This window comes from Lepisma saccharinum, chromosome 6 (genome assembly GCF_977018435.1).
Source record: "Lepisma saccharinum chromosome 6, izLepSacc3.1, whole genome shotgun sequence".
Taxonomy (NCBI): domain Eukaryota; kingdom Metazoa; phylum Arthropoda; class Insecta; order Zygentoma; family Lepismatidae; genus Lepisma; species Lepisma saccharinum.
The window spans coordinates 85,487,869-85,500,296 of record NC_139234.1 but is presented as its reverse complement, the minus strand read 5'-3'; the positions used below and the strand labels follow the sequence as shown (position 1 = coordinate 85,500,296).

General features: G+C 37.4%; 1 protein-coding gene across 1 annotated transcript in view; it reads left to right on the top strand.

Moving 5' to 3' along the window:
* The window catches only part of LOC145989487 (uncharacterized), a 32,936-nt gene extending 27,648 nt beyond the window's left edge, over positions 1 to 5,288 (top strand). The window contains exon 6 of the mRNA XM_083124836.1: positions 4,827 to 5,288. Within this exon, the coding sequence (XP_082980962.1) occupies positions 4,827 to 5,221 (395 nt within the window). The 3' untranslated portion in view covers positions 5,222 to 5,288. The remainder of the gene's footprint in view (positions 1 to 4,826) is intronic.
* The last annotated feature ends 7,140 nt before the right edge of the window (positions 5,289 to 12,428 follow it).

The following is a 12,428-nucleotide window of genomic DNA, read 5'->3' as shown; positions in this document are numbered from 1 at the left end:
ATGTGTAAAAGATTCTGTAAATACAGAGAACATAAGTAAGTACAGCAGAAAATTTTCCTTGAGTTCTTTAGAGGATTTACAAAGAAATCGAAGGGAAACCAATCCCCTATCTGTCCTATAGGAGATAGACTGGGGGACCTGAAAGCATGGGCTTTCAACCATTGCAGCGGGGGGGCGAGGGGGCAAGGGAGGTAGAGGTAGAAATATTCCTTTTCCTTCGGCCGGAAACTGGCCAGGCTGAAGAAGAGCGGGCTAGGGTATCCAGCCAGCTTGCTTTGCCCGCGGATCACACCGATGGACGAGAAGCGCGTGGAAAAGAAAGTGTTGCATATGAACTGTGGCTTTAACAGGACAATACATTTTGGGATTTGAAAATAATTAGAGAGTGAGATTGATTAATCTATCTCTGCTAGACTAGCTACTCCTCAGTGCACGCCACTGATAATTACTAGTGTTGTTATTGTATTTTTTTGTAATTTTAAATCGCTTCTCTTCCTCTTTGGCTAGTCGCGACGATGAGGATGAGTATAACTGACGAAATGGATGATGATGCAAGCACATGCCTTACGCACGGTTCGATTCTGCTATTTCCCGCTTGTTAACTCGTTTAGATGGCAACACCGTCACGGAGGCCATTATTATTAATTATTATTATTATACAGAGAGTTTTTAAAAGTCGCGTAACCGAAACTTTGGTCGTTTATCTCATGAAAACAGTAAGCGATATTTACACGGTGTTTTCTGCATTATACAGCCTCATCCCTTGAGATATTTTCCAATCCTTAACATTATCAGTTTACTCCACACAGAAAATTCTAGAAATTCCACCTACTGGTGGAAGTAGGCATTATTATTTTATTTTCCAGAATTGCACTTTTGAGTGAGAAAAACACCCCTTTATCTCAGAAATGGAATGGAAAATTAAATATCTGAGTACCCCCAGCAAGCAAAGGGTCAGGGTGACTTAACTTTCACGGTGTAACTGCAACATGGCTGCCATCTTGGATTCAGTTTAGGTTTTTCAAATGGGAAATACCTCATGTGATATATCAAATCAGGCTAGTTTGTTTCTGAAATTCATTTCTACAATCAGATATGTTTATTAATACAATTATTATTTCAAGCAGAAAACACACAATTGCATTTTTACAACAAAGCTGTAATAAAAAGATGAATGCACTTTAAATAACGCATTGAAGCGTTATTTTATAACTGACGTTATTAATTAATAATGACAAAGTTTCTTTATTTCTCATAAAAACACTGTAGCGTGTACATTCATGATGACCTCATCAAAACGCTGAACACGTGTTCAGTTCTAACCATTTCCAATTTTTAAAATGCCCTCATACGTAAGTAATGTTGTCATTACTTTTCATGTATACTAACAACTTTTAACTTATAGGTAGATACTTCCATATTTCCATGTTTTTTTTTTTTTTTTTTTCAAAATCAGTGTTATCTTTTAAACCTCTCGTTGTTATTTTGCTGACTTCTCAGTTCACAGATTCCCAATTCACAGACTGCCTGAATTTCTTCCCGATTCATCAATCATAACTCCCAGCGGAGTGTGACACGTGCAGTCTTCTCTTCACGTGCAGAACCTATTCCCAATTCATAGATTTTACCCCTCCCCTCCCTACTTTAGGTTAGGTTAGGTTAGGATACTGTCTTTCTACCTATTAGAGAGAATTATGCAATATCATCTGCAAGGAAAATAGCCATTATTGAAAATCTTTTAACGACATATTACATATACAGCAGGCACGTATCCAGGAATTCCTTTGAGGGTGGGGGGGCTGAACATAATTTTTTAAAGGGGTATAGATAGAACCTCACAATTGTATGTTTAAGGCCAGTGGTGGCAATTGGGTATCAAAACGAAGGGGGGCGTGCAACGAAAGTTTACTTTCTCTTGGTAGACCAAACTGAGCATTAAGAGGCCATAGTGTGGAGGCAAATAATGGGGAGAAACTATCCCGTAAATCGTCGCCACTGTTTAAGGCTGCAATTTTAATCAGAACGTGAAATCGGGACTTTTTTTACCACTCGACTCCTCTGTTTTCATGCACTAACTGTGTGTGCAGGCACCATCTCAGTATGTGTGTTTGTCCATTTCTTCTCACCAGGCATCAAACCATCTGTGTACCAGAAGTGATTTTACGAAGCTGTTACACAAGCACGGGATGCACAATCCACCCGACAACGCGAGATTCAAACTGCGGGCTGCGAACTGGATGCTGACAGTTCTCCAATATTTCTCTCTGATTCGAGCCTGGACACCACTAATGTGTCTTGTTCTACCATGTTCGCAGCTCTTATAAAATTTCGCGCCTTCCACAGATTAAAAATTACACCGAATCGCCGTATGTATGGCGCTACCTTCATTGTGCAGATTCCAAATGCTGACAAGTCTTTACATAGTGCTCAAGTTCGCTGCGACAACATCGAAAGCGCGAGAAAAGATTACGTGCAATATTATCAACAACAGGATTATAGAACATTCTCAGTCTTGCCTGGATAAGTATTTCTGTCCTTAAATTATCGTCACATTATTCAAGAACACAAAATCCTAATTTTATGTAGTATAAACTAAAAATAATATATATATATATATGGTGGGGGTGGAGGCTCGAGCCACCTGATCCCCACATTTTAATACGCACTATTAACAATAGCAGGTTTATAGAACGTTCTCCGTCTTGTCTCGATAATTATTTCTCTCCCTAGATTAACATCACATTATTTTATTTCACACCACAAGAAACAAAAAAATCTCATTTTATCTAGTGTAAAGCGTAAACTTTCGGGAGGGCTCGAGCACCCTAAGCCCCCCTTGGATACGTACCTGATATACAGGGTTTTTAGATGGCTACAAAGCAACTTACCTTCATCATTATTTCTTCCAGGGTCGCATAAACCAAACAACTTTCACTTGGATCACAAAATGTTCACTTCGCACAACAACGTCAATTGTTGTTTGTTTATTTAATGAATCCGTGAAGGTGCTTGTGGGGGAGTGGTAAGGTACTTCCTCCGAGGAGGTGGGCGCGTATTGTGGACGAGGGAGGGAAGAAATCTATGAATCTGGAAGTTTCTAAGACTGCACGTGTCACACTCCGCCGTGGGCCATGATCGGTGATTCGGGAAGGAATTCAGGATGTCTGTGAATTGAGAATCTGTGAATTGGGCATGAATCCATTTTTTTCCCCAAAAACATCGTGCTTTTTATTTTAACACACTTCTCTGTAAAATATACCTAAAATTATATCTTCATTTTGGTTTTAAACTAATATATTAACTTATAGTTTAAAATGTCTACGCTTGTTCGTGACGGTTTCATATTTTGGAAACGATTTTGAGGAAGTAATTTTTTTCATTACATCTCAACCGACAAATACCGATGTTACGGCTCCCGTGTGACGGTAGGTGCTCACTCGATTTCCGTCGAAACCGCCCCACTTTCGATCGTTGATGCAAAAAGTTTCGATACAAAGTGGAAAATCGTGGGAAACATTTACTTACTCGACGTTTCACGTAGCTGTCGAAATTAGTATTTGTATAAAACACAGACCATACTTTATTTTGGAGATGGAATAAAATTTTGGAAAACGTGCACTGAGTCGCTGTAAAAGTGTAGCGCACGCTTTGATTTTTCGTGCTATTGAACGAGATAGAGTTGTGAGAAAGGTATTCTCAAGAGGATAGCGCCATGTACACCCAACGAAAAAAAAAGCAGTAGGCGAATTGTCCATCACCATTTTCATTCGGTCTGTATTGCACAATATGATTGATAATGGATTGAAATAAAGATGTCAATAATCAGAGGGCAATGCCTATTTCGAACCAACATAATTTCATTCCTTAAAACAACACAGGATGTAGAATGAAAAGTAATGAAAATAACGATGGATAATTTGCCTACCATTTTCTTTGCCGTTGACTGTACCATGTACCAAATGAGTCCTTGGAGCTGATCCAAAGTGTATTTGAGGACCGGATATTTTCCTGAAACATATTGCCAACAAGATTACCTGGTTTCTTCCTGTGTGAGTATCTTAAGGGGAAGAGTAATATTTTCGCTCGAGGTGTGTAAACGCCACAACTTCAAGTTGCGGCTAATCGAGTGGGAGTTTTCGACTTTTCCATCGATAAATCAAATCTTCAACGTGTCGTCTTTCCGTTCAGATCGCCGCGGAGAAAAAATGTTTGTGGACCGTATTTGAATTCATCCGAAAAAAAATGGTTCCTGGACCGTATTGAAAATCAACGGGAAAAAGGTTCATTGACCGTATTTAAATTCATCCGTAAAAAAGATGCCTGGACCGAATTGAAATACTTTACAGATAAAAACGTTATTTACGGTCCAGAACCCATTTACGCTTGCTGATTTTCTCTCCTGGACCGGAATTGAATTTATTTAAAATTGCTGGACCTAGAACAACCCTGGTTTAGATAGAACCTTACGTCTGGTTGGACATTGTAATTGTTCCTCGCGCCCTTAAGGAAAAAAGTGTACGCTACACGCCCTCGGACATAGAACGAATTGAAGGACAAACGATATCACCAGTATTGACAGCAGCGTACTAGAACGAACGACCAGGGACATGGAACGACATGTCCAGAGTTTGGGGGGAGGGGGGGGGAGCTTTCAGTGTGGAATGCATAGGTTATTAAACTCCCATATGTATGCTACATTCCAGATGTAAAAACTTGTTGCTAGCTTTATTCTTGTTTGCATAAGTAGATGATGAAATGTGTCAGTCTTATATAAATCACCCTATAGTTTGATATGAAGTTTCGCACGGAATCTTCTTGTCTTGCAGAGATGCGAAGGCTCCACGTTCGCTCGCAGTACTACGAGGACGGGTGGCACAGTGAAATAAATCGCCTGTCCAAGATGTTCCGGAAGGCAATGAGGAGGATAAAGGTGGACTTTCGACTGACCAACTGGGGTCCCACGCAGCCACCCAGGATCTGCAGGGTGCCACTTGCGAAGAGGACGACCTGGAAAGGGGATCCGGCGTGCAAGGATTGGGACATGCTAGATATGCTAGGTGAAGAAGAAGAGGAAGAGGTGGAAGAAGACGACGTAGAGGAGGAAGAAGAAGAAGTAGAGGAGGAGGAAGAAGAAGTAAAGGAGGAGGAAGAAGAAGTAAAGAAGAATGAAGAATACGTAGCAGAGGAAAAAGATGACGTGGAAGAGGAAGAAGATTCGTAAATAGTAAATTTACCCTAAATTGTTTCAACAATTCAGAAATATATGCAATAAATCTATTTTTCTTGTATGCAGATATTAGCTTTACTTATCTTGTAATAGGAGGGTAAGTCAAATGAAAGCCTTACTTTTTTTGCCTTTTATCTAATTTAATTTTAAAAGCAGAGCTGTGTGGCACTTAGAAGGGTTTCTTCATATTCACTCCTGTATATAAGATTAAATACTTTGGTTTCTATTAAAAATTAGAAGTATAATTATCAACACACACACACACACAAAATGAATGCCTGCTCCCACGCAAGTTACGCGTATGATTTAGTCCCCCCTCCCCCCCCACACACACACACTTTTCGATGTAGGAGAATTATTCAACTTTATTAATTTTAAATTGTATGTATTATTTTACTAACACATTATGTATTGTTGCTTTAAAATCTGAATATCATTAGCGGCGCCAGGATTAATCATCTAGGGGTGCTGAGGGGTTGAGGAATGAAATTTAGAGAGTGTGATTATGAAAATAAAGAAACCAGTGAAATATTCATGCGTGTTTTAGCCACTAAATAAAAAACTAACCAACTTTTAATGGGCATCTATTAATATGCCAATGAAACTGGAGAATAGCCTACTAGCGACTTGCTGCATTTTTACTTGATTTTAGCACAACAATATATTTAGGCATTTGAAAGGAACGGCTTCTTCAAGGGTAGCCAATGACATACATGGATGACCAGAGGATTTTTTTTTCCAGGGGGGAGGCAAGAACAGCGGTCTCACTTCAATACCGAACATTCCGTACTCAATAAGACGGCATGTCATAACATAACACTGTAAGAGTTGTTGATTTCGGTTGAACATAGGTTTTGAAAAAGGGGTGCTAATGGGTTTAATATCTTTTAAAATATTTAAAAGATATTAAAGATATTTAAAACATAAAGATATCCATAAATATACCTGGTCTTCTCCAGATGGTAAAACTCATAATCAGATAGATCATATTCTCATTGATAAGAGAAGGCATACTAGTATAATTGACGTTCGTACACATAGAGGTGCTGACTGTGCCAGTGACCATTATTTAGTAATTGCTAAATTAAGAGAAAGACTCGCAGTGATAAATCATAAGCAACAAAATCTAAAAGTTATAAAATTTGATACAGGAAAGTTTGCTCATGAAAGAATTAAGAAAGATTACCAAATTAAACTGTCAAATAGATTTGAGGTTTTGCAGGATTTAAATGATGATGAAAATATAAATGAAACAGACGTAAATAAGAATTGGGAGCACATACGTAATGCAATAGAATCAGCAGCTAAAGAAAGTATAGGATACCATAAACCAAGAAAAAGTAAGCCATGGTTTGATAATGAATGTCATAATCTAATAGAAATAAGAAATCAGGCTAGACTTAGGTGGTTAAATAACTCGGATGATACAAATCTAAGCAATTATAATAGAATAAAGCGAGAAGTTAACTGCACGTTTAGAAGTAAAAAAAGAGATTACTTGAAAAGCAAAATTAACGAAATTGAAACAAACAGCAAAAATAAAAATATCAGAGATTTATATAAAGGTGTAAATGAATTTAGAAAGGGGTGGCAACCTAAAGTAAACTTGATAAAAGATAAAGACGGTGATTTTCTAGCTGACCCAAGCGATATTCTAAATAGATGGAAGAACTACTTTAATGACCTTTTAAATGTCCATGTAGGAGATAAATCAGAAGTAAATGAAGTACACACAGCAGAACCTTTAGTTCCAGAACCAAACTTGACTGAAGTTAAAGATGCTATTAAAAGGCTAAAGAATAACAAAGCACCTGGCATTGATTTAATACCAGCTGAGTTAATTAAATATGGTCGAAATTCATTAATATGTCAAATTCATAAATTAATTTGTTTAATATGGAATAAAGAAGAAATCCCTCAACAGTGGAAAGAATCCATAATTGTTCCTGTGTTTAAAAAAGGTGATAAAATGAACTGCAATAATTACCGTGGAATTTCTCTACTCTCAACAACATACAAAATATTGTCTAACATTCTTTTAACAAGACTAACCCCATATGCTAATGAAATTATAGGTGATTATCAATGTGGATTTAAACGTAACAGATCAACTACAGATCAAATTTTTCACATCAGACAGACACTTGAAAAAAAGTGGGAATATAATCAAAATGTCCATCAGCTATTCATTGATTTCAAAAAAGCATATGATTCGGTCAAAAGAGATAAATTATATAATATATTAGTAGAGTTTGGAATACCTAAGAAGCTTGTTAGTATGATAAAAATATGCACCAGTGAAACAGAAAGTAAAATTCGTGTGGGTAATAATATGTCTGACAAATTTATAATTCATGATGGGTTAAAACAAGGAGATGCATTATCTCCATTGCTCTTTAATTTTGCCTTAGAATATGCTGTAAGGAAGGTAAAGAAACTAAAGAAGGACTAAAATTAAATGGTGTGACTCAGTTGTTAGCATATGCAGATGATGTAGACTTACTGGTGGATGATATAAATACGATTAAGAATAATGCTAAAATATTTTTCAAAACTGCTAAAGAGATAGGTTTGGAAGTTAACAAAGAGAAAACTAAATATATGCTTACAGGCCGAAACCAAGTGTTAGGTAATAATCAAAATCTAATTATTGATAACAACTCGTTTGAACCAGTTTCCAAATTCAAATACTTAGGAGTAATATTAACAAATGAAAATTATATTAAAGAGGAAATAAAAAGTAGGCTTAATTCAGGAAATGCATGTTACTTCTCTCTTCATAAACTTTTGTCTTCTCGTTTAATATCTAAGAAACTAAAAGTTAAAATATACAAAACAGTAATTTTGCCTGTAGTATTATATGGGTGTGAAACTTGGTCCCTTACATTGAAAGAGGAACATAAATTGAGAGTATTTGAAAATAAGATCCTTAGGATCCTTAGGAAAATATTTGGACCTAAAAGGGATGAGGAGACAGGTGAGTGGAGAAGGTTACATAATTCAGAACTACATAATTTGTATTCATGTCCAGATATTATTAGAATAATTAAATCAAGAAGACTTAGGTGGGCAGGCCATGTGGCACGAATGGGAGAGGAAAGAGGAGTTTACAGGATTCTTGTTGGGAAACCAGATGGTAAGAGACCTGTAGGAAGGCCAAGACGAAGATGGAGGGACAACGTTGAGATGGACCTAAAGGAAATGGGTAGGGATGGAAGAGAGTATATAGATCTTGCTCAAGATAGGGACAGATGGAAGGCCTGTGTTGCTGCAGCCATGAACCTTCGGGTTTAAGAAGGCTAGAGAGTTAGTTAGTTAGTTAGTTAGTTTGGGTGGTAATGGGTGTGCGGAAGAAAATTATGCAGCCCTTCGCACCCCCTGGCTGAATATCCATATTTTTTTTATTGTTTGAAACCAATATTAACAAAGAAAATTCCGATCACAGTTATATTTGTTATTTGAAACAATCACCATAAAGGAAAGGAAGTTTTATGATAAGCCAAGTATGAAACGCTATTATGATTCAGTCAGACAGGGGTCGGGTGTCGCATTCCACAGAAAAAACTGTTCGTTCTAGGAGACAATGAAGAATGGAATGGAGTAGTGGGGTTTACGGTACGGACAGCGCAACTTTTAAGTGTAGAAAAGGCGAGGCTATTTGATTGAACAATCAGATTTGCTTATACTTAAAACAAAGCCAAGAGAGGCCTATACCCCAATTCTTCAGGTGTGATATGCTCTGATTTTTAAGAAATTCTGAATTTCTAGTGTAGAAAAGGCGAGGGCTCAACAGATAGATTTACCCATACTTAAGACAATGCCAAGAGGGGCCTATACCCCAATTCTTCCAGTGTGATATGCTCTTAATTTTAAGAATTTTGAATTCTAGTGTAGAAAGGGTGAAAGCCTCTCAGACAGATTTGCTTATACTTAAAATTATGCCAAGTTCCCATATGATCTTATTGCTTATAGTGTGTTTTTCTGTCAAAATCCCAGGAATTGAATTTTAGTGTAGCTCAGATTGATTCTGCCATGTATATTAATATAAAGCTTATAGTTACTGGGTTCTGAGGCCCAGTGGAGTGTGGTGCATAGCCCTATGGTTTTTATTGCCTTGCAATCAGGAGGCCTCTGGGTTTGAGTCCTGATAAAATGTGAAGCCTCTCCTGATGGCAAAATGTTAATATTGTTGCTTTGTAAGCAAAAGGCTCGGGTTTGAGTCCTGATAAAATGTAAAGCCTCTCCTGATGGCAAAATGTTAATATTGTTGTCTTGTAAACAAGGGGCTCCGGGTTCGAGTCCTCATAAAAGATTGAAATATATACAACTGCCCACACATAAGATATTCACTGCTAGCTGATAATACAGTTGAGGTTTGTGTGTTGTATAACAGGATAATAGAACAATTATCTTCTAGAACTGCTCCGTGACTCTCTCATTTCTTACATCATAAACATATGATTTTTCACCTATGAGAATGACACTACAAATGGTGTCTTCAGGTAAAGCCTCATGGAATTCACAGATAATTTTAATGTTTGTTCTGTCATTCACCACAACTTGTTTTCTTTTTGAAGTGTTGATTACAAACATGGGTCTCCGTGTTTTGAATTCATCTGGAGTGTAGTACATATCAGTACTGCCAGTAGTGACTCTTTTGAAAGCCGAAAATGCCTCATATAATTTGAGAAAATCATCCTTGGACATGTCTAAATTGTAATTTTCTCTGGGGAATACCTCATTTCTGCCATTTTTAAGATATATGTTCTTGATGTTGCAGTTATCAAATCTACTTGAATTTTTTTCCTGATTATTGTGTCTTCCAGTCTGAAACAATACCACTACAAAATCAGGCATGTCATATTGAATACTGGAGAATGAATTTGTAGCATCAAACTCATAATAGGTGCCAGATGCGGGCTTCTGTACACATTGATATGTATAAAATTGCAGAGGAATCTGTGGATTTTTTATTATATCAGCTTTGTATTTAAGAGCATAACTGGCCTCATATTCAACAACAGGGATTCTTAACTCCATAGTCTGAATAATGCATTTGCTGCATCAGGTAGGGTATTAGGCAGAGCTTCCCCTGTAGGGTTTAATGTGCTGTACCTCATCAAAGCATTGTTATCATTTGCAGCTCTTCTAAATGTGATTCTTAAACCACCCTTCCACATAATATCTTTGTAATCCGAGAAGAATCCTGGCAACAGGCGCATGGGGAACAGCACTGTGTGGTTCTTAGATAATATCTTATCACCAGCCTCAAATCCACCGATTTTGTAGTATGAAGCCTCGGTTTTGGATAATTTTAGAGTGGCCAAAGCCGTGGAGGTAATGCCGGGATAATCTATTCTGTTTATAACAACGCCATGCTTTCTGATCTCAATTTCAGAGAACAGATGCGGCACAAAATTATCTACCAATCTTATATTTGAATTTGCCGGATAATCTGTTCCATCGAGCTTTACGACATCAAATTTGATGTATAGATCTGCTCTGTGAGGGTGTATAAAGCCGTCCCCTACATCAAGATCAACCTCAATTTCTGTGTTGGGTTGATTTAAATTTGCAAATGTCCTCCTGTTTGGGGGGAATGATTGTAGCTCATAACTCTCAATATTTTCCATTGTATGTATTTTTATTTAAATGTTAATTTCTATGATAGCAGTTGTTGTGGCTCCAGCAAAATCAACTAATTCTTCTTTTTCATTAGTGACCATCAATTCAATGTAATCTATTCTATTATGGCACACAGGAAAATATAATGTTGGGGATGGATTGTAGATGATTGGCTCCATAAATTCGGAATTAGGTTTGAATGTTGCAATGATGCCGGTTTGTTTGTGAGTGCCTATGCCATTTGATTTGGTGATCATACCCTCAGCCACATTACAGTGAATATTCAGAGTCTCTATGGCTAAGAATTTGGGTATATTCATAGCAGTGTGTTTGATGGCCGCTTCAAGTTTTGTGTTGTTCTCAAATCCTAACAGCTCTCCTATAGTACCCAGATGCACCGTTTCCGTAGCAGATACAATCTCTACTCTGTGAGTGACAGAATTTTGACTTAACACCACACCTCTGGGTAAGTGAGCATTTAGAGTGGACAGATTATACTGTCCTGGAGTGATGACAATTTTTTGATCCCCTACTGCAATTGTGTTGTTGTGGTGCGTAATATTTGGGATCAGGTACATGCCGTAAAATGCTCTGAGAGCTATTGTTTTGGGATACACTATGTCATCATGCAATTTGAGTTTCAATATTGAATTTTGGCTGGTGAGATGGAATACCCCCATGATGTTTTAAATACCACAAGGCTTTTTGAAAATTTTCAATTGATGGTTTATTTATTTGAGACATATATCTGAGAACAGATAAACACAAATGTCCACAATTAACATCTTTGAAGTTTTGAACACGGGCATTATTGTAATAAAGATTAGCTGATTTTAGATATTTTATTAAATTTTCAGGTGGAACACCTCCAAATGAATCAAACACAAATGCCTGATTGTTTAAATATTTAAGATAACAGATCCAGTGAGTGCCCTGATTTTTGTACTTATCCAAATTAACAATGCCACACTCTTTGTTGAGTGGTTGTTCCGGTAAAGAATCAGACATGTACACACCTCTAAAATGTTTGATGCCCAATGGCTTGATTAAAGCTTCAATATCTTGGTTTGTAAGCGGCTCTTGTTTTTTTTAAACTTATTCATGGCTCTCTTAACACCTTTGCCTTTTTTCTCCATGGCCAGGTTATGGCGCTTCTGCTCATCTAATTCTGCCCTATTTTTCTTGGCATCTATTACTGTTTTTGCTATGGCAGCTGATCCCCCAGCCAAGCTCCCCACAGCCCCGAGAGCAGCTAAGATGGCAGGGATAGTAAATATGAATCCCCCTGTATGCAATTTTTTCCTGGATTGCTGTAATTTTTTTAATTGGGGGGTACTAAGCAACAATTTCATACCATGTCCCTTTGCAATACAAGAGCTTTTTTTCTTGCGCTGCTTTTTGGTTAAAAGACTGTCAATAGTTTTAAGAGATTTGAGACCTGCATAAGGTATTTGATACATAACACCCTTGGCCTTCATCGTAGGTTTATTATATACATATTCACAACCCCCACCCCAGTTTTTGTTTGGTGCTCATAGCTATGGTGGTCCCCAATGCTGCTATTTTCTCACTCAAA